The sequence below is a fragment of the Electrophorus electricus genome, chromosome 21 (genome assembly GCF_013358815.1).
Source record: "Electrophorus electricus isolate fEleEle1 chromosome 21, fEleEle1.pri, whole genome shotgun sequence".
NCBI classification, from domain to species: Eukaryota; Metazoa; Chordata; class Actinopteri; order Gymnotiformes; family Gymnotidae; genus Electrophorus; species Electrophorus electricus.
The window spans coordinates 4,629,528-4,651,671 of NC_049555.1; the positions used below are offsets into that span (position 1 = coordinate 4,629,528).

The 22,144-nt window shown below is 43.1% G+C and overlaps 1 protein-coding gene across 1 annotated transcript; it reads right to left on the bottom strand.

The window, feature by feature from the left end:
• Positions 1-938: 938 nt before the first annotated feature.
• On the bottom strand, positions 939-22,116 carry smc3 (structural maintenance of chromosomes 3). Its single transcript, XM_027015392.2, has 29 exons — positions 21,925-22,116; positions 20,929-21,004; positions 20,638-20,676; positions 20,225-20,292; positions 19,306-19,377; positions 18,819-18,898; positions 18,633-18,711; positions 18,170-18,287; positions 16,191-16,366; positions 15,303-15,383; positions 14,818-14,982; positions 13,369-13,490; positions 12,742-12,955; positions 11,688-11,791; positions 11,218-11,317; positions 10,464-10,624; positions 10,106-10,247; positions 9,541-9,691; positions 8,954-9,106; positions 7,486-7,637; positions 7,134-7,292; positions 5,319-5,426; positions 5,068-5,176; positions 4,388-4,635; positions 3,327-3,539; positions 3,051-3,242; positions 2,697-2,874; positions 1,852-1,958; positions 939-1,711 (listed from the first exon to the last, which is right to left on the bottom strand). The coding sequence occupies exons 1-29, from the start codon at positions 21,937-21,939 to the stop codon at positions 1,640-1,642; spliced, it is 3,654 nt and encodes a 1,217-aa protein (XP_026871193.1). The 5' UTR covers positions 21,940-22,116; the 3' UTR covers positions 939-1,639.
• Positions 22,117-22,144: the final 28 nt, after the last annotated feature.

Sequence of the window (22,144 nt, forward strand, 5' to 3'; positions counted from 1 at the left end):
AAGAGAGCAGATTTATGTGATTTACAGAGGCCTCTCGCTAACTATAGTGCGCCATCATGTGTTGATTATGTCTAGGGCTGATCTGATTTGAGAGAGAATTTACAGCACAGGGGAGAGACATGATTGATGGGTTTTTAGATCAGGAAACAGAAATGTACCAAGCTTGTTTGCATGAATGAATCATGTTGGAACTGCTTGACAGGTCTCTTGGCCAGTGTGTCATTTGCTCTGACTCATCCTTGACTGATGGCATATACACATCTTTTTTGAAAGCTGCAGTTAGCAGCTCCAGGTCATCAGGAAGCCAGCCCCACCAGCAGACCCAAGTCTATTAATGTCAAAGTCTCCAATTCTGAAACCTGCAGAATAAAAGATCAGTGAAGAAAACCTGATCGGAAAACAGTCCTTCATGTGGTACATTCGACAATATTCAGTGAGCATCTCACAAACCAAAACAGGAATCAGGTACTAGATCAGGGTTTGTAATACATCAGGTACTATCTGGTCCCAAAAATAGGAGTTTAATAAAGTTTTGCATTTATTATGGTTTATCAGTATTGCTGTTCAGAAGTGACTTGTTTGGCTATCAACCAAATCCAGCACAAGGATTAGTGACCTTTTAAAACTATTTTTATTAAATGTTCTTTTAAATCCTGTGATTCATCTGTGGAAACCAAACTATTTTACCTTTACTTGCAGACTATTAGAGATGTCATTGCCATTTATTACATTTTAATAATGATACAAATGCGTCTATGAGCAAGTACAGCTTCATAATCCTAAGCACATTTGTACAATGGTGCCAGACCGCCAAAGAATCCAGCACAGTAGGACTGACTTGTACTTGAAGACCTTTTTCGGTATTTATTTCCAGACCGCTTTATTTCCAGACAGCGCCACCCAGTGGTTCGGTAACAAACTACAAAAACACTACCTTCTAAACATAGTTGGGCATTTTTATTTTTATTTTAGAATAGCAGGTGAGAAAAACACATTCAATCAGATGATTATGTAAAATAGACTACTTTGAAATAATCTAAAACAGCCAAAAGAACGTAAAAAAACATAAGGAGAAAACATTCTAATTGCATCAGGGAAACTACAAAATGAGATCTTAAAAAATTGAGTTGAGTTATGTTGAAACACATTTTCAACACCGGTTTTTTTTTCCTCCATATGTTTACAGGGACAGCTGTACCAGAGGAGGGGCAGTGCTCAGCCTCCCCTGTGGGACTTGAACAAAAAGATCCAAACCATCACAAGGCTGAAACTGACTCTGAACAGGAGTCACAATGGCCATTCAGTCAAACACTAATGCCATCTAAAATCCTAAATGTGACCTCCATTGGTGTTGACAATTAAAAAACACAAAACAACCCACCCACAACTGTGAGTGATTAGCTGAAAGGGTGCCTTTATAACTGAAATGTGTCTGAAGTAAGCACATCACATTTTGACAGAATTATTAAAAAGAGAAACATGCTCATTCTTCAGTGTTTTTCCTCAAACATGACAATGTACAAAAAACCCCTCCTCACCTGCTTAAAAGGACACTAGAAAAATGTGTTACATGTTTCACTCAAAGGAACTGGGCAGAATGACAAGTGGGCCATGAGGGGTGTCTTCCCCCCCAAAGGATTTAGCCATGAGTGGTGTCGTCCTCCACAAAGTCCTTCGCCTGCTCTGCCGAGATCACATCGATGTGACTCACCTTAACACACAGACAGACACAGTTAGAGGGATTAATAAGTGGGAGAGAAGGCAACTTCTGGCCTACCAAAGTTTGGAAGTTCAGGCTACTTAAGCAGCAGATCTTCGATGACAACAAAAGTTCATTTTAACATGGGTTACCTTATTTCTGAACTTCACTCCGTAGAATTTGTCAGCCGACTCCAGTAGCTCTGGCCTGAATGTGGTCGTGATGAACTGAGCATGCCCAGCCAGCTCCACAATCATGTCTACAAACAAACAAATAAACCCTATGTCTAACTACAGTTTAAGCAAGAGATTATTCAAGTCTGCTTAAGCAAGATATTATTCAAGTCTGTAACTGATCATCGGTGAGCCCATGCGTCCAGACAGGATGCGTATCTTTAAAATGGCAGAGGGAGTGGGCACAGGAATTTATGAAAACCACAAATAAGATTTTACATTTGCATATTCATGTCAACATGGTTCCCACTGTAACAATATCAGTTAAACTACTGTCCTTGCAGTTCCCTGATAGAACTGGGGCATCCTGCAACTGTAGGGCTATGACATGAAGTGTGAAAACCCTGGGAAAAAACTTCCTAAATCCATACAAGCATTTAAACAGCACCGGGATTCCTCTTATAATGCCGCCTTTCTATGTGGTTTTGAATTGTACAATTTGAGTCCGGTGAGAGAACTGCTCAACACTTTTTCCAAATGCACAGTCACAACTAAGAGAATGCAAGCCAGCAAGCATACATGAACGTGAACTCACCTGCGTAATGCTAACTGCCTACTAATGTTTGTCATTAATGACTAGTAATGCTGACATTTTCCAATGCAGCTGTCATTTATGCCAGAGACTCTCAACTCAGTCCAGTTCCTGGCCCAGCCGAGGGAAAGGATCTGCACAGTGTAATTACTGGCTCCCACGTCCAGCTGTGTTCGGGGCTAAAATGGAACAAAACCATGGTCTGCCTCCCGGAGTCCAGCAAGAGCCTCACCTGACACGGCCTTCCTGTGCTGGGCATCCAGGGCCTGGTCAATCTCATCAAAGAGGTAGAAGGGGGCGGGGTCGCACTTCTGGATGGCGAAGATGAGCGCCAGTGCCACCAGAGATTTCTGTCCTCCAGAGAGCTGCTGCATCTCCCTCATCTCACCCTGCTTACCTGTGAAGGACACCTGATGCCCAAGTACACACGTACACACACACACTCAGTGACAATTCTCCTCTCAGAAATCTTGGGCAATGCAGCTGAGAATATTTACTGTAAACACGTGTTCATATTACTAGTAAACCCCGTGCTGTCACTGAAGTGTTTATTCTATTACTGTAGACAATTCACACAGTCCCTTACCCGGATGCCGACTCCTGTGAACTGGTCGACACTGGGCACGCTGCTCTGGGAGGCGGAGCCTCTCTCACTGTCAGTCCCGCCCTCTCCCTCGTCCTGGGACTGTCCCCCTTCAGCATCTCCTTTCTTCATCACCAGAGTGGCCTTCCCACCTGGCACCAACTTCTGGAACACCTCACTGAAGTTCTTGGACACCTGTAAACAAAACAAAACGTACCCATCTGTTGGAGGGTTGGGCGCATGTACCCATCTGTTGGCGAGTGGGGTGCATGTATGTACCTGTTTGAAGGTGAGCTGGATGGCTTCATATTTGCGCAGCTCCAGGACATTCATAAGCTCCATGATGGATTTGTAGCCCCTGTCCAGCTCGTCCTGTCTCTTAATCAGCTTCTCCTTTTGTTCAGAGAAGTTCACAAACTGGTCGAGAGCCTTCTTATTCACATGGCTGTACTTCTTCAGCTCGGTGTTACACTGCTCCAGTTTACGGAAGAGCTGCATAGGGAAACACACAGAAATGTGTGAGCACATACACACACACGCAAACAGGCTGGCTAGACTTTGCACAAGACACCATTTTACAAAAAAAACCAAACAAACAAACAAACAACTTCTTTCATGTGTTTTGAATTTAAATTCCATATTGGGATTTGTAATCACAACTGGCAGGTGAATTTTCACCACTGGAGGAAATGAAAACCACCTAACTGATCTGCTTCATCTGATAGTAAACTGAAACCTTCATCTCTGCAGTAGAACAAGGGGTCTTTTTCATCCATTCAAATGCTGAATGATGAGGCTCCAGTTAAAGACATGGTAATCTCTCAAAAACAGCGTTTCAACATACGTTCATGGGTAAAAACTCCCCAAAGATATATTTCAGGCTGCATGGATGAAAATGACGTGACTCCCAACACCCCCCCTCATCCCCCTCACCACCCATGGAGGAATTAGTGTAATGGAGAGGGAGAAGGGGGATAATGAAGGTCTGAGTCACCTCTGTGTAGGAGGAACCCGACAGCAGCCGAGCAGGGGGGAACGAGAGAGAGAGTGAGAGAGAAGGGGGGGATGCAGTGAGATGGAATGAAGTAAAAAGGCAACAAATGAGGTAACGGGGGCAACGGGTGAGAGAGCTGAGACCAGAACGAAGACGGGAACGATGAGGCATAAACATAACTATACAGGATGGAGTGACAACAGAAGAGTGGGGGGGGGGGGGTGAGTGAAGGGAAGAGTAGGAGATGACTGCTGAAAGAAAACAGACATGATAAGACGTGAAGAAAAGGAGACAGAGAGGAGAACAATACAACAGAAAGAAGATGCAGGTGGGGAGGGCGCCGTGCCTGTTTGAGCGTGAGTGTCTGGTACTTCTCGAAGGCTTCCTGTGGCAGGGAGCCCAGCTCACGGATCTTCTTCATGCACTCCTCCTTCTTCTTCAGCAGCATGCCCTGCCGGTTGGTCATCTTCTCCAGCTCCTTGGTGTCGTGGTTGATGGCCTCGTTCTGCTCCTTCTCGATGTTCTTCCAGCGCTCCATACTCTTGATATGGTCTTTGATCTCCACCTCCGTCTTGTCGATCAGCACGTCCAGATCTGGGCGGTTCAGGAGAGAGCAACATTAAAAATTATATTCAGCCACTGTAAAAGAAGCCCTATTAGACAATTTTTACAGCCCCTCAGATGATAAATGTGGTCCTGAGGGCCCATCAGCTGCTCCACATTTTTTTTTCTATCTGGGATCCCAACACACCAGCTGTGGTTTACTAGCTACAGGTTTACTAGGAGCTAAACGCCAGCTACAGGTTTACTGATAACAGGGTTGGACCAAAAATGTAGACCATCGGAGGAGAAACGCTAACGTAAGTGAACCTGTGAAGCACAAGAAAAAAAATTACTTAATATGCACAGCTGTATGTCCACAGTGTTCAGACAGCATTGAACTGTGTGATGCCTGGATTCTGCACTACATCCCACTAAATGTACTGTTAAATTCGGCACTGGCTGGTTAATTCTCCCTATACTCACCCTCAGAGCGGGCCATGGTGTCTTTAATGCGCTTGTTGATGCCGTCAAGTTCTGAGGTGGTGGCTGTGAGGACCGTCCCCCCCTCAGTCTCCCGAAGCTCGTTCAGCTCCTGAAACCATGATCGCAGCAGGATGTTAGTAATGGAGCAGCAGGGCTCCTGCGTTGGAGCAGGATGCTGGCGGCTCACGGGTGCGGGAGGAGAACGGCACCTGCTTTAGTGCAGGCAGCCGGCCAGACCTGCTGAAACCCACCTGTTCCACCTGGTCAAGGCGCTTACGCAGATTCTCGTTAAGGTACGTCTCCACTCTGGTCATAATGCCCTCCAATTTAATTCTTTCATTCAGAAGCTGCCTGTTGTCCTATGACAATATAAAAAAGGATCATTAGAAGGATAATTCAAGGACAATCTTGGATGTGCTGACATTTTCAGCAAGGTTTAGCTGTAGGAATGTCAAAGGTTTGTGCGAACATGAATGTTTGTGTGTCTTGGGTGGGGGGCATGTTTATTTGAGCACAGTGCAGAAATATAAATGAACCCAGTATTTATGACACTGAAAGACCTAGCACCATTTGCACAATGCAGCAGCTCACAGAAAGTAGCTTGCAGATGATTGGATGAATTACCTTGCTTACATTAAGAGATATCCTGTCAAACTGGTACACTCTCATCCAAAAGAGAAACTCGCATGCTGTGTGGTGTGTGAGTATTTTACTTGGCTTTATTAAATCTGTGCTTCAGGTAGAGAATATTATGGACATAAAATGGCAGAAATTTAAAGGCTGTGTTTACCTTAAATCATGAAAAGGTTGTGCCCTAAAGACTCCTTCACATATGACATTAAATGGCAGAGAGAATAACATTTCATAAAACAAAACTGAAGCATTAAAGATTTAACTTATTTTCTTCCCATCCTTGCCTACCGCATAACTGTCATACAAGACCTTTGACTCCACTGCTGGGTCCCAAACACACACCAGAAGCAGTTCTTATTTCTTATATTATGTTTAAAGGGTATCAGAAACCTATGCAATCCAGGAAGAAGGATAAACTGCATCACATGTGAGAAAAAAAAAGCACCCAAACAATAGCAATAAAAATCAGAAGCAGATTATTGAGAAAACCAAGAGGCAAAAGCCATCAAAGATCAAAGTGCCTTTTCAACAAGTAATGGTATAATAATGAAAAACACAAATGAAGACATCAGTGATACCATTAAATTATTGTTAATGCATAAGAAAGCCACACTAAATGGGACTAATGATGTTTGTAGGTATGGGTTAATGTTCTGCTGATGTAACCACATTTAACTAGCCGTCTTTAGCTTCCATTTACTGTGAGCCACGTTTGTATTTTTGGGGTTGAATATGTCCTTTAACAGCCTGTAGGCACTGAAATAGGGTTTGAGCCAGCAGTGACACTTGGACTGATTTACAGTCTTTGTTTGGATTGTGGGCAAAGGAAATTAGGGAAATCAATGTCAAGTGGCTTCTGTAGGATCTCCTTAATGTATGCAGGTCATTACAAAGTCTTTATTTAATTAAAAAGCAAAGACTTTTATAGAAATGACGTGATGGTGGTGGGGAGATGCCTCTCTCTCTCTTTCAGGAGTAAGAGATCATGATTACACACACTATACAACAAAAACACCCCCATACACTGGGCACACAGAGGCTTTTGGTTGCAGTAACACCTGATCAATTTCACTGCCAGTCCCATAATCCTTACATCTGCTTGATCTTCTTGTCTACGATTGGCCCAGCAACCTCATACACTCCATGAGCATGCACGAGCAGCTGACAGTCAAATGGCTTCAGCATAATATAGAGGGGTCAATGAAAGTAAGTAACCTTATTTATTTATGAGAGGGTAACTTGGTTTGGCACAGTGTGTAGACCTGCTGCAGCTGCTCTGGTCTCATCACTGGGACTTTAAAAAAATGGCCACACCTTGAATGGGAACTACTGTAGCTGAATTAGGGAGGGAGTAGCTAATTGTAGATGGATAAACGTGGTCGTAGAGGAACAAAGGGTGGGTTGAGCTAGCTGTAGAGTAGGTAAATGTGTACCTGCTGAAGCTGTCTGATCTCATCATTGAGGTCATCGACACGACGCTGGTCCTCCAGGCTGAGCTGAGACAGCAGGTCCGTGCCAAGCTCAGCTTTCAGAGACTCCCGCGTACTCTCCATCGCATGAAGGCTCGCCTCCAGACTCTGCAGACTGCGTTGCTGGGAGAGAGAAGAAAGAATGGGGGAAAGCAAGATATGTGGTATAGAGACGAGGGGTGAAGGAAATTACACCAAGTTTTTCCTCTTTGCATGTTTTTGCACATACTTACAAGATAAATGCATAAAAATAAATGTATGTGCTATCTTTGGCATGAAGGTTATGTCCTCAATGTATCTGTGTGTGTTGCACTACCTTTGGCATAAAGGTCTTCTCAGACTGCTGTCTCTTCTCTTTCAGCATCTTCATCTCTGACAGGATGCTGTCTCTGGAAGCCTTAAACTTCCTCTGCTGCGTCTCAATCTGCTGCATCTGGTTCATCAGCTGATCAATCTCATTATTAATTCGTGACGAACTGTTAAGGCAATCGACCGTAAGCACATGCCCACGACAGTAACACGATAAAAACCCACTTCACATTTCCACGCACCTTAACAGCTGCATAAATTCACACCAACAGCCAGATTAGCACCTCAATAGTATCTCTCTCTCATATATATATTACACACACACACACACACACACACACACACACACAAAAATTGTATTTTTTTCCTCTCAGTGCATTACTTGCACCTATTAACAGGCCAAGGTGCCAAAGTTTCTTCCTGGAGCTTCTTCAGATGGGACCTAAATATAGCCGCACTGTCTCTGTGCCCGACCATGCTTCCGTCTGCAGGGTTGTGTCACTGTGTGGCTTCTGGAATGGCTCTCTAAGAATAGCACAGACAAAGCCCCCGTGGGAGGGGTGCAATTGAGAGTGACGGCTGGAGCATGAACACAGGAGGTTAAAGCACACACACTCCTGCGTGTGACTCACCACTTCAGCCTAGGAGTGCACCATGTCATCAGCTGCTCTGTCCACCCACCCACCAGCCCACGCAAACACACACTCCCTCTACTTCTACCCCTTGGTGTTCATACAGATTTATACACATACATGTGTGTGCACACTTGTGTATGCAGTTTCTTTCCTGAAGCCCAAAGATATTTCCCACCTATATACCCACATCCCTCTTTCACCAGCTTGTCCTTCAAAGTCCATATGCTTACAAAGCGCTCTCACCCACACAAACACAAACACACACAAACATAATCATAACTTCATCCCCAACCTTCATATCTACACACCCAAGGATTTTAACTAGCCACCCACACACACACCTTAGCATTCCATTATTAACATGAGTCATGCAACTGCCCTCTACAGGCCTGTGTCCAATTAATCAGCTTTGGGGCTGAGAGACTTCACTCATACTAGCAGAACACTGCTGACCAGATGAACACCCCCACAACTTCAGGAGATCTCGGCTTACTTCCCTTCCGGCTTTTCAGTAACCTTGGCACAGACAAGTAGTCATACACAAATGATGCAAGAGTATCTATGATCTGGAAACCTCATCACACACACACACACACGAGAGAGAGAGAGAGAGAGAGAGAGAGAGAGAGAGAGAGAGAGAGAGAGAGAGAGAGAGAGAGAGAGAGAGAGAGAGAGAGAGAGAGAGAGAGAGAGAGAGAGAGAGAGAGAGAGAGAGAGAGAGAGAGAGAGAGAGAGAGAGAGAGAGAGAGAGAGAGAGAGAGAGAACATATGGGAACAATGATGGAGACCCTTGGCTTATGACCTGCAACGCTACCATGACAGACCTGATGGGAAGGATATGTTCAATATTCCTGCGCAGGTTCTCATTGAGTTTGGCCTCCAGTTCGGTGAGCTCCTCCTCCGCCTTACGCATGTCCTTCTGCAGTTCCAGGCGAGATTTGCGGGTGTCGTAGTAACCACCCGTCAGAGCACCGCGGTGGCTCACTTGGTCACCTACACACACGTACATGCACACGTGCGCATTAGAGACAACCACAAATACTGAGAGATTATAGTAATAGTATGGTAAGAAACATCCCCCCCCCCAATCATGGGACAAAACACCCATTCACAGGAATACCATCAGTTTAATTTCTTTTCTTTATAGAACAAATAGAAGAAAAGCCACTCACAGATGACAGCTAATCTGACCGCCCGAGGATTTAATATCTGGACTATCATTTTAATGAACAGAACAAGACTGTCCAGAACTGCAAATTTTCTAAAAATGTATTAAAAGCCACAGAGACAAACAGCTAATGATGACAAGCAGTTTGTGTTACTGATGAGTCCAATGCTGTAGCAATCCACAGTCAAAGGCAAAACTGTAAAATAGCTAGAGACTCTAGGAGAGTGGTATGCTGGATGTAGAGGTGCGGATGTCGCACCCTCCAGAGTGATACAGTCCATAGTGAAGGCTCTGGCCAGCTGGGTGGAGACCTCCATACTGCGGCAGATAAGGGTCTTTCCAAACACATGTTTGAAAGCCTTATCAAAATTTGGGCTATAGCGCAGTTTGCTGATCATTGGGATGGCATCCTAGGGAAATGGGGGGGGGGGGGGGGGGGGGGGGGGGGGAGATGCAGAAAGAAAAAAAAATTAAGACTGTATTAAGACACTTTATAAGACTTGCAAGCGTGAGATTTGGTCAATAACAGTCCCAAGTTAATAAAGCCTGGAGTTTAAAATGGTCATGATTACTGGTAATGCAGTTCTAAGTAGAGCCAAAGCTCATTCTGCTGTCTAGTGCTGCAATTAGCACGTCATCACAGGGATGTGAAATACTGGTCAGGAGCTCAGGTAGCGCTGATGATGATATGGTGATTTCCAAAGTCGTTATTTATGCAACAAGGTAACCAAATTAGAATTCACCCTTATGATTTGATGCCTAAAAAAGGGAAACACACATACTTGTAAAGACAGAGGAAACAGTAATCCACATATCATGCTTACGTTGGTCTCAGGGTATGCAGTGTCTCTGACATCCAGTTTGCTGAGCGGCAGGAAGGTGACCTCTCCAGGCAGGTTCATCTTATTGAACTCCATCAGAATCTTAGTGCTTACCTCATCAGTCTCTACTATATGGTAAAACAACCTGACACACGCAAACACACAATGCAGTTAGCAGCTACCAATACGGTGGAAACATTAAACATCATTACCAGGTAAACAAAGGATCTGAAGAGTCTAACTTCTGACTGAAACTAGGTCACCCTTTGCTACTACTATTGGCTATTATCCTAAGAAACACCATCAAGCTTTCATTTGAACACACTGAGTTTTTGATAAAATGGCCAATAAGGGTAGCCACCTGGTTCCAGCGGTCACCTCTACGCAGGTGTAGAAGGCGGGCTCACACTCAAAGTTGTTCATGACGATGCCGTGGTAACCATTGATGACGTGCTGGTTGATACCTTTGCGGCGGAAGTGCTCCAGCACCTTGTTAATGCTGTCGATACCATTCAGGATGGCCTATGAACGCAAACCACACACAAATCGGAAATAGTAATGGTGCCATTTCTGGAATATGCTGTGACCCCTATATGCAGAGTGCCTGGACTACATCTGCAATTTCCCAGTGTCTGGATGTCTGTGATTACACACTCACGGCAACTACGAACAGGCAGAGTTCTCTGACAATGCCTTTAAATCATTACTTTAATACCCAATTAGCCATTCAAATGATAATGATTTAAGAGTGTTAGAAGCTGAGCAGTGCCTGCTCTTTTTGGAGGCTGTAACATAGCAGATATGCATGGCTGATCAGCAGGGAAAGAACAGTCCTTCCAGCTGTCTCCTGAGCCCTGAAGTGGAGCCATAATCCACCTTGCCACTGATACTTCACAGCTCTGTCATGCATGAAGTACTTCTTGTTATTAACTGAAGAATCAAGTGTGCTTGAATAGAGAGGAGAATACTCCCTGTATTGCTGAGAGCTCCTGGACTGTACCAGGGATCAGACTGCACTGACATACTAGTGGAGATTACATAAGTGACAACCATGGAGGCACCTGTTTATGAAACACAGAAGCATGGGTACGTATATGGGTGTGGGTGTGTGTAACCTTTCCAGTAGCTGCACGCAGTAACTGTTGTTTCTTCTCCAGGTCCTCTCTCTTGGCTGCTAGGGCCTGCTGCTCTGCATTCTCCTCCCGCCACAGATAGCTGTAGGAGCAGACACACCCTTCAGACCAGCTTAGGGACACCACGCCTGGGTTTGACTCTAGACAAGCCTCAGGCTCTGCACTGGGGCCTCATGCTAAAGCATACATTGAAGCCTTCGTATACAGTGGCAGTCTGCACCTTGAGACTTGTTAACAGCACCTCAACAGGGAAAAGCACATGAGGAGCAAGAAAGGGGAGAAAAAGAAAAAAAAAAAAAAAAAGAGAGAGAGAGAAGCACAATAGAGCAAGACAGACAGAATGGAGATAGTTGGAATATGAGGGACAGGGGATCAGTGGACAATGGGATTGGGAACAGCACCGGGCGGAGGGTGGAGGAAAGACTGGGGTGATGCAGTGCGGTGGCACTTACTTTCTTTCACTCTGGAGCTCGTCCTTCCGGTTCTTCACCTCATAATATTTCTTATCCAGCTCCTCCACACGTGTCTTCACCTCGTTCAGGTCCTGGTCTAATTTCTGCAGCAAAGCAAAACACAGTAATCCAGCTTGATGGGTGGGGCGGAATTCTTCAACTCAAAGATAGGAGGTTTGTGAGGTCAAATACTGTTGTTTATCTGAATAACTGAAATAGAAGGCAGAAGAAATGTGATAACCCTGACATTAGTGCACTCCTCACTCCTTATACAGCATCAATGTCATGGAACCATCATTCATACATCGTACTTGTGTTCAAAGCAGACTTTCCCAAATGCAACAAGTCCAAATTAACGTTTCCTGTAGCATTCAGTCCAATTGAAGTGCCTATAGAGGAAAGTGGGGATTAAGTGTCCAATTTTCCCCTCAAGAGCACAAAGCCTTCAGCTGGGAGCAAACAGTGAGCAAATTACTTTGAACAAATTTAATAAGACATTCACGTTTGTTTGATAAATCCCCTGGACTCTCAGCCAAGCTCTCTGGCCAATTCACATATGATGATGTGTGCTGGAGTAAGGAGTTCTGCTCTACCCATACCACACACTTTATTAGAAACACTTCGGAAACTACACCCTGTATGTTTCCATGCATTATTAATGGTGGCCAACCTCAACTCTTCATTAGAGCTCAGGCTCACTGCTGGGTGGATATTTATGGGTGGCAGAACAGTCAGGCGAGACCAACACATCCACCAGCTCCAGCAAATCCTGCTGTGTCTGAGCCACTCTCACCAACACAACACCCACCACCATGTCAGCATCTCTGCGGTGTTGAAAATAGTCCACCAGCCATATAAAAGCCAGTCAGCAGTGGTCCTTGTGGTCAGGAACAGCTAGTAACACATCAGCACTCTGACTCAGAGATGTTTTATACCCACTGTAGATACTGGGCTCTACACATTTCAAATCATTGATGGTGTTTCAGGATCCCAGTGGCCTCTCCCCCACAGAGAACACCCCACCACCCACACCCCAGCGTGTCCGGCTTCGTACATTATACTGCTCCAGGTTCCTCTCCTTGTTGGCCTCCGTGTCCTCCAAGTCTTTGTGGATGGCAGCGATCTGACGTTTCTTGTCGTTGATGGCCTGGTCCAGGGACTTTAGCTCCTTCTTGATCCACTTGTCCCTCTCCTCCTTGGAGGTGAACTGGCTGCCACGACCCTGCTTGGCGTACAGGTCTGTCCGTTCCTGGGTGGCCTGGGCCAGTCTGGGAGCCATACGGCAGGACATGCAAGACAAGAAAGAGCGATCAGTGTGACTCCCAGGCCATTCAGTCCTCCTCTGATCGGTGGATTTGTATTTAGACCCACCCTTGTGTTTGCACAGAGAGCAGCTGGCTTTTTCATTTACAGGCAGAAGTTTTCTAACTGAAATACAGGTACATGGAGGGGCTTTTAACTGACATAAGAGCTTGAAAAGTTCTACATTCAGAATTAGTTTGTGTTTTAAACAAGGAGGCTTATATGCAATAATTGTATGTTTAGAGAACAGCCATTAAAGTTATTATTACTCAGTTATTGTTAAAGTACTCAATACAACCCATTTGATTTTCTCAGCATCAGGGTGCACATTTCTTTGATGACTATAAGTGGAAGTCAGTGTAGGCAGACTGGGTGTCACCTGGCAATGCCTCTCTCCTCCTTCTCCTTCACTGTGTTGAATTTTGGTTCTGTCTCCTGCAGCTCTTTCTGCTTCTCCTCAATCTTTTCCAATAGTTTTTGTCTCTCTTTCAGTAGCCGTTTCTGGGGGGGGGGGGGGGGGGGGGGTGGAGAGAGAGAGAGAGAGAGAGAGAGAGAGAGAAAGAACTTTTCATTCAAAATTTCAAAGTGAGTTTAAAGAAGTGTTAGCTTTTGAAGAGTGACCTAAATAGCATCAAACACAGAGCCATGTGTGCACTAGCTTTAAGCGCATGTGCCATGGAGAGTGAGGATCTCTCTCAGAGTCAAACTGGAATCACGATCAGTAGAAAACAAGGGCAAATGACGCACTTTATTCACCCCATCACCCCCCTCACACACACACACACACACGTGGGGCTAATCCTGCACTGAGTCAGGATGAGATAAGGAAGGCTTGACCAGTGTGTGTATTTCACACATACAGGCAGAGACTCAAGCTGTGTGTCTGGACCATAGCCCAATGCAGTGAGAATGTGTGTGTGTGTGTGTGTGTGTGTGTGTGTGTGTGTGTGTGTAGTCTGTGACGCAGGCGGAGACACTGTTGTCCCTCTGTTCAGTGCTGCCTGCCAGCACGCCCCAGAGACAATGCACTTTATGCCACAGATTCTTCCCAGCCCAACAAATGTGCAACAAGCACATACATTACAGCAAAGACAAAGACATATAGTACACTAGCAGTGAACAAGTGCCTGGTCTTACTGGCAACACTGTACATAATACATATGCTTACAAACCAATCAAAAAATACAACACCACAGAAGACTTTATACATGCATCAAATTATGCACTATAATGGCATTTTGTGGGTTGCCAGTCTTTCAGCTTGTAAAAAGATTTCAAATCATCTTGGATATTGTTACTGAATCTCCAAATGTGATTTGTCAGAAGGTGGCTGTTATGTTCAAACCGACAGGTTAAAAGGCACAACTGCAAATATTTTCCCAAACGTAATATATAACTATGAACATGTACTTATTTCTGGTCAGCTGACAAACACTTGTGAGCTCATAGTGACTCATAAAATGACTCGTGAAGAGAGGAGCTGGTTAATTTTTTAAGCCATGCTCATGCACGTCTGTAAAATGGTAGCAGTAGCCAGCCAATGCCTTTTCTGATATTGGCCACCTTACTAGGCTTTATATAACACTGGTGACAGCTGGTTTATCCACAGTAAGTCTCTTCAATACGTAATGTACAAACAGAAGTTATGGAGCTGGAGATGTGGATGGGTATAACCTTTTTGGGTAGGTGTTTATTTATTTAGCTAGGCTGCAGAGTACAACACATCCTGAGATGCAGATATGGTGTAACTGCAGAGTAAAATGCATTCTGCTATGTATCATAATAATGCACATGAACATGTGCAGGTGCACCATGTGTGTGCGCTGACCCTCTGTTCGCTGTTGCCTGCCAGTTCGTCCTGCAGGTCTTTGGCTTTGAGCTCCAGTTTAGTTCTCTGTTTGATCTGCTCCTGCCGCTCAGCACTCAGCTGCTCCTTCTCCTCCTTCATCGCAGAGATCCGAGCCTTCAGCTCCCGCACTACACGCTCCGTCTCCTAGAGAGAGAGAGAGAGAGAGAGAGAGAGAGAGAGAGAGAGAGAGACACAGAGAGACAAATTGAGATGAAGGTATCAGGGAGGGCAGAGGGGTGTTGGGGATCTGGGGTTACACAACCTGTCCTCAGCAAAACCTATACAATTCTAATGACTGTTCCTGCTTGAAGCTATACTTAAAAGTTCAGAGGAGACTGCAAACACGACAGTTACCTGCCAGACTAAAGACTACGATGCTGGCACGACGCACATGAACTCCTCTAAATGATGAGCAGGAAGTGCGAAGTGCTCAGGTGAAGCTGAACATTCAATACGGGCCTTACCTCCACTTTGTCTCTGGCATCCTGCTGAGCGTCTCTTAGCTGCCTTGATTTGTCTCCACATGTCTCTCTCTTAGTAGACAGCTAGTAGAGACAATTCAGTAGCTATTAACGAATATTATATTGTTGTGTATTTGTCATAACACTGAAGATCTGAAACAGCACCATCTCCATGCCCTGGTTTTACATGGTGTGTGTGTATGTATGTATAAATATTAAAGCAGCAAAAAAAAAAAAAAAAAGACAATTCATATGCAGTATGAGTAATGAATATTCATATGTATTACTGGACAAATAATACTTTAATCCGCTTAATGTGCCTTGTAAATGAAAGGCTGCATTTTTAAAGAATGTATAACCCTGAAGTACAACTTCATTATCATCTGGTTATTACATTGACCACAGCTCTATATTTCAGGGAGAAATAAAGTTATCGTGCTAAGTACCTGTAAGGATTGACAATCTTATGCCACACAAAATATGTTTCCAGGCTGCACTTTATACTATTGTTAACCAGTTTTATGCAGCTAGCCAATGAATATAATTATATGTATTGACAAGGTACAACATGTTAAATAAATTCTGAAACATTAACTGAAGTGGCTTAGTATAACTAGCATTATAAGTGCTTCAGTTATATGGAAAGGGTAATGTTAGCGTATAGTCGTTAGCTTATTCTGTTAAATCGACTACATTTCAGGCTGTGCTACTGAGGGACACCTCCACAGGGACACCAGCATGGGGATCAAGTTCAATGACCCTGCTAGTGCAGAAACTTCACGTTCAGAACAAGTTTGAGTACGAACATCTTACTTACATGGAAAGCCATCTTATCTCTCGCATGAAACCTTGGAGGGGGTGGGGTGGGAGAGCGCGTTGCCGTGTGCGTACCTCATCGAGTTTGGCGCGCGTCTCGTTGAGCTCCTGATTGTAGATGGTGTACTCCAGGGCCCTCCTCATCTTGTCCCATTTCTGGTACTGCGCAAGCTCCTCCTTCTCGTCCTCCAGTGTGTGCAGACGTTCCTCGATGTATTTCAACAGCTCATTAATCTTCTCTCTCTTCCCCTCTGAAAACGCACAGAAGAGAGCAAATGAGCGGCACCATATGCAGCACCTCATTCAAAAGAAGCTTCCACACACAGCTACACCTGCACCCACTCAAGACACTTAACATTCAGAAAATAACATTTTAAGAGGGAATAGAAATGAAATAGATAACATGCCTTTTTTTGCAAAGTCACTGCATTCATTTACAGAGATTACTACACAAGGATGAAGAGAAGTGGTGCCGTTGGTAGAGGAGGATATACATGATTTGGGGTCAAAACCCAATTAGAGTTGAACTCTAGAAGCAGTTCTAGCACCCATCACACTGTCTCAGTCTTGCATGCTACTCAGAGGGTTCTACACAACACTTCACAAATCTTATTTTACCAAGAGAGGCTGACACTGTACTCCTACAGCAGGGCATATCTATGTTATGTTATTAAAAAATAAAAAATTAAATAAAAAGACACCACACAGCACTCTCCATGCTGGATCGGTAATAACAGTGTATTTGAGGGGAAAATGTCCAAGTAAGCACTGAATATCTAAGTGCAGGGCTGTTCTGTTTAAGCAAGAGAGCACGAGAGGGAGGGCATTATCGTGAATAACATCATGGCTCTGATTTGGTCGCAAGGCATGAGCCAAAGATAATAACATGACCTTGAGTGTTATATTGCGTTTATACAACAGTTCTAAAAACGTAAGTAGCAAAATAAAAAGATGTCCAAAATGTAGTAAAATATGCTTTACTATTAGCAATTCCTTCCACCAAAAAGTAGTTCCACAATAAATAACATTGCAGTAGTAAAAATTGCCTGCCTATCAGTCGCCTAGAGGCATATGGTTTGTACAGCACTACTAGTAAACTGAGTTTGAAATACAAAGTGAAAATAAGTGAACACACAACAAACTAAAAATAAAATGTATTAACAATTCAAAAATAAAATGTAATTATTTATTAGGGTTACCGTGTTTTTTATACATTAATCTGTTACACTTCCATTCATTGTGCAGTGAGATAAAAAGGACGCACGTTTTGGACCCTTATTTGTATCAAAAAGCCCGGTTCACTTCGCTAGTGGCCCGTCAAAGCAGTCGACCTAAAAGTTTTCAAATAATGGCAGATCTGGAATCTTGATGTGGGTCTGTCATAACCGAACTTCAGAGTCTGACCAAATGTGCAGGCCAGCCCTCTGTTATCTTTTTATATATAGTCACCCTTTCTATTAATTTCCCATTTTGCATACGAAAATAAAACAACTAAAGGGTAAACCTAGTCATTACTTAGCAATGCGTCGGCATTGCACTAGTTTGGTGTGAAAAGCTCTGATCCAACTGTTGTATAAAAACACTGTAGAGCAGCTTGCCTTGTTTGAAAATTCTAGCATAAAACTTGTACTCTGCATAACAGTTACAGTGTAACCAAGTAACACTCGTGTAAATAAGGGCTCGACACCTAGAAGTACATTAAAGGCAGCTCATTCTCTCTCTCTCTCTCTATATATATATATATATATATATATACACACACACACACACACACAATATATACATTGTATATTGTGTATATAAACATAATATACATATATTGTAAATACATTGTTAATATATTTTTGTATATATATATAAAAAAAATTTCCCCTCTCTCTATGCACCTGTTTTTCTTTTTCCTCGGTTTGGACAAAGCACTCAACCATTTCACTGCGTGTTATACTGTGTATGACTATGTATGTGACAAATAAACCAAACTTGAACATGAAATTGAACTCATGAGGGTTAATGGTGAACAGTGCTGTTGGCTATGTGCGGTGTGGGGCTGTGACCTGTCTCCTTCATAAGGGAGATGCTCTCCTCCTTGCGCTCATCGTAAACCCTGGTGCCTGCCACTTCCCTCAAGAGCTTCAGACGCTGGGAGTCTGGGGCCGTCGCCATCTGGTTGATCTGTTCACATGCACACAAACAGAAATGCACAAGTGAGACCAAAGCACTCACAATAAGCTATACAGTAACTTGATGGGGAAATAACTGAAGGCCCAAAGTTAGTCACTTGCTAAATAAGGCAGAACTTGGAGAAGACTGATAGTGGTTAACAGAAATATTCAGACGTTGCAATGTAGATTATAATAAAATTTTCCACTGGTAACGAAAATCTATAACTTTAAAACAAAATACCACACCAGGTTATCCTGAGCAGTTACAAAATCAAAAAGTGAATTCACAGATCAAGCCTTATTAGCCAGCCAGTGTGATTTAAACTAAGCAAATGTTTGTGAGATGCTCCCTTACCTTTCCCTGCTTTACAATGTAGTATGGGTTGCTGCGGGAGAAACCTGCACTCTCCAGCAAGTTCATTACATCATTCTTACTGAAACACACATAAGAATTCAACACACTCTGCAAGTCAGTCCCATCTTTCTCTCCACATCCTAGGCATGAATAAATATATAAATAAGTGGAAAAGGAGGTACTTACGTCACCATTTTCTTGTCAAGGAAATACTGGTCTTTTTTTGCTCCAATGACACGTCGCAGCGATACCTCCTCTTTGTCAATCTGATGAGAATTAACAACTTTTTTGCCGAGGTTCTATTTATCTATCTACCAGTACAGTCTTACCAACCCATATTACATTACCAACACCAGTACAGTTCAAGCCATAATATACACATCTTAAAAATAGCTCTTTGTTTTGTTTTAAGTATTAGAGTATAACAATGTGAAACTAGATTCTTGAGAGCCTTATACAATTTCTGTGGTCCAAAATGAGGGCTAAATGAGGACATAACTGTTCAAAAGCTCTTTTAACAAAACATTTTATACAATATTAGTGTAAAGTTAGTGCTTAGGTTGTTAAGACTCATGACAATGTTATTTAACATGTTGGAAGCAACACACTGACACTCCCACCTCCCAGCTAGGCACATTACACAACCAAGATTACTGGTAAGGGGCTTTTTTACCGGCAGCCTGTTGTCAGAGTTGTCGAATATGATTTCCACAAAAGCCGAAATGACTCGGGGACCAGTGCCTTCCTGCAGATGCAAGAGAGACCCATTACGTCAAACCAGACTCTTCAAAGACAGGCCACAAAAGAAATGTAAAAATGGTAATACTACAACACAAAACTCATGCACCCTCTGGGGCACACATGCCTCGTTGGAGGTTTTTGTGCTGGGGACAGCAAGTGACGCATTTCCTTCTATATATATAGGAGTGGGCATTGGCACATGTGCCGAGGGTAAATGCATAATTCATACTTGAGAACAAAGGCATGACTGTGATAAGCTGGTGTTACAGTCACACGACAACAGTGGGCAGACAAAGCACAGGCCAAAAACAACCCCAACCAAAGCCCTACAAAAGGACCCAAGTCAAGCATCTTGCTCTGCGGTATGATGGCAGTGGCCACCTTTTTTGAGGATGAACCTGCAAGCTTTTGAAGTAATAGTCAAACATAAAAAAAATCTGCATATTCTGCAATTTGTTTTGTTTTAAAATAAATCATGTGCTGCAAAATAACTTCCCACTTTCCTCCAAAAAACAGTATTAAAGCATGTCAGGACTCAAACTATATTGCCTTTTACTACTATTATAGTATTACTTATATTCTACTACTAATATTATTATTAGTCAGGTATTCTAGTAGCACCTACTGACACTAACAGAGTGTGCTTTCCACATGCAGTGGAAAGCAATGTTACATCAATCACCCACTCAGATGCATGGTAATGTTTTACTGCTCTTTGGGCAAGTTATAATTTCACTTTGAAGTTTTTAAAAAATATAATACAATCCTGCAAAAAATATACAGTTTCTGGTGCAAATGAAAGACATGTCCTTAGACCACGTTCAAATGCTGAGCCAGCATTTGTCACTCACATGAAGCAAGGCCAGACGCTGCTCTGGGCGCAGGTGACTGAACTCATCACTCAGCACAAACTGGATGGCTGCAAACACCAAACAAACCATGTCAGGGCCCATCTCACTGAGAAAACAACAAACCAATTCCAACAACAACAAACCACAATCTACAATCCAGTGTTCTTTTACTTTTATTCTCTGTGTTATAAGCCTGTCCACACTCAATCAAAAACAGTTGTAAAGATCCACACTTAAAACCAAGGCCATTAAAGTCCAGAAGTGTTTACATTAATGACATATGGTATATATATAAATGACATAAGGTACATAATGACATAAATGCATAAGGTAAATATACGCTTCTGCAGCTCTGCTGAGCGAGAAGCAGGCATCTTAAGGACACCACAGAAGCAGACCTTCACAGCACATACCATAAAAGAAGTTACTTTTTCCGGATCCATTTCTTCCCACTGCAAGAAACGACATTATACAGTGTGAGCCATGAGAAACTGCAGCATGTTTTTTGTGTGTGTCCATTTGACTTCAGAGAAAGAAAACTAGCTGTAATTAAATATGTAATCAAAAAGCTTATGTCTCCAATGTATAAAAAACACAAGCAGTTATTTGTCCTGTATTCAGTTCCATAATACATACAGTGACTTACAAGCACTGCAATACTCAAGACACTGGAGAATTTGACAACTCTGACATGCTAGACTCACCAATAACATTATGTTTTGGGCTGAAGGGGTCGACCACAGTCTGGTCTCTGTAACTGCGGAAACCCTGGATAATGACCTGGTAATAATTTGTTAGGCATGTATTAGCAATGTAACTTTTGAATTTCCCTTAAGTTTAACAGGCTTACCTTTATAAGCTAAAAATGTACCAGTATTTAGCTAGCTAGCAACATATCAATGGTGGAGCACACCATGTTGGGTCGGCGTTAGTCAGCTTTGGCAGGCAGCTAATGATGCTACCAGCCGTAGCTTGATAGATCTCTGCCTTTCAGCACTGTGACGTATAAGGTAACCCATCATATCCGAGTTAGAAAGAGCGCAAATTCAGATACAGCTACCCGACTTGAACCTCTGCTCTCAAGTAAAGCGTAATGTTACTTTTTCAGGCTGGTCTCTCAGCTGATCACTATGGGTTAACTAACATGTAAATTATCTAGCTAGTTAGCTAGTATCGTGACGGAACCAATTGATTAGCTTGCTAGCGATGGCTAACAGGCGAATCAAACTAGAAATATGCAAGCTAACCACTTAGCTAGCCAATGTATTAAACATTAAACAACAGAACACAGGCCGTACTGCACCTAACGTTACATACAACAAATTAACTAATTAGACGTATTATCTCCAATGTTACACCCACTGGGTGCGTTAATTTTACCTCAGGAACTGACAAAATGTAAAGAAATTGCTAACGCTATCTATCTTAGCATTCTGAACATCTTAGCTAGGCTAACGTCAGACCTGCACCCCCCTACAACTTGACACGACCATTCGTTTCGGTCCTTTTTATTTCAGTTGATCATTAAATCTGATTTATTTCAGCAAAAAGAACAACAGACCAGTCTAGCACAGCGGTAAGTGTAGGTCAGCGGTTAGCCTGCTCTTTAGCTAGGACAGCAAGCTTAGCTCTAACAGTTCAGTTACGCTAGCTAAGCTACAAACCTGCGCCTTCCGACTGTTAGCAACTCATTCACCTACCTGTTTAATGTACATGTTTGCTTTTGCAGTTATTTTCTGCAAATATCCACTAAAATGTTAAACACCCTCCTCCTCCACAAAGGGAAGAAGGGTATAAATAGAAACACGTGGACAGTAATAAGCGCAGATTCTTAGCATGAAACAAATTTTTTCTTTTTCCAGCCTTCACGAAACAGAAATAACAAGGAAAATGGCGACGGGGGCGGGGCACAGTGGACGA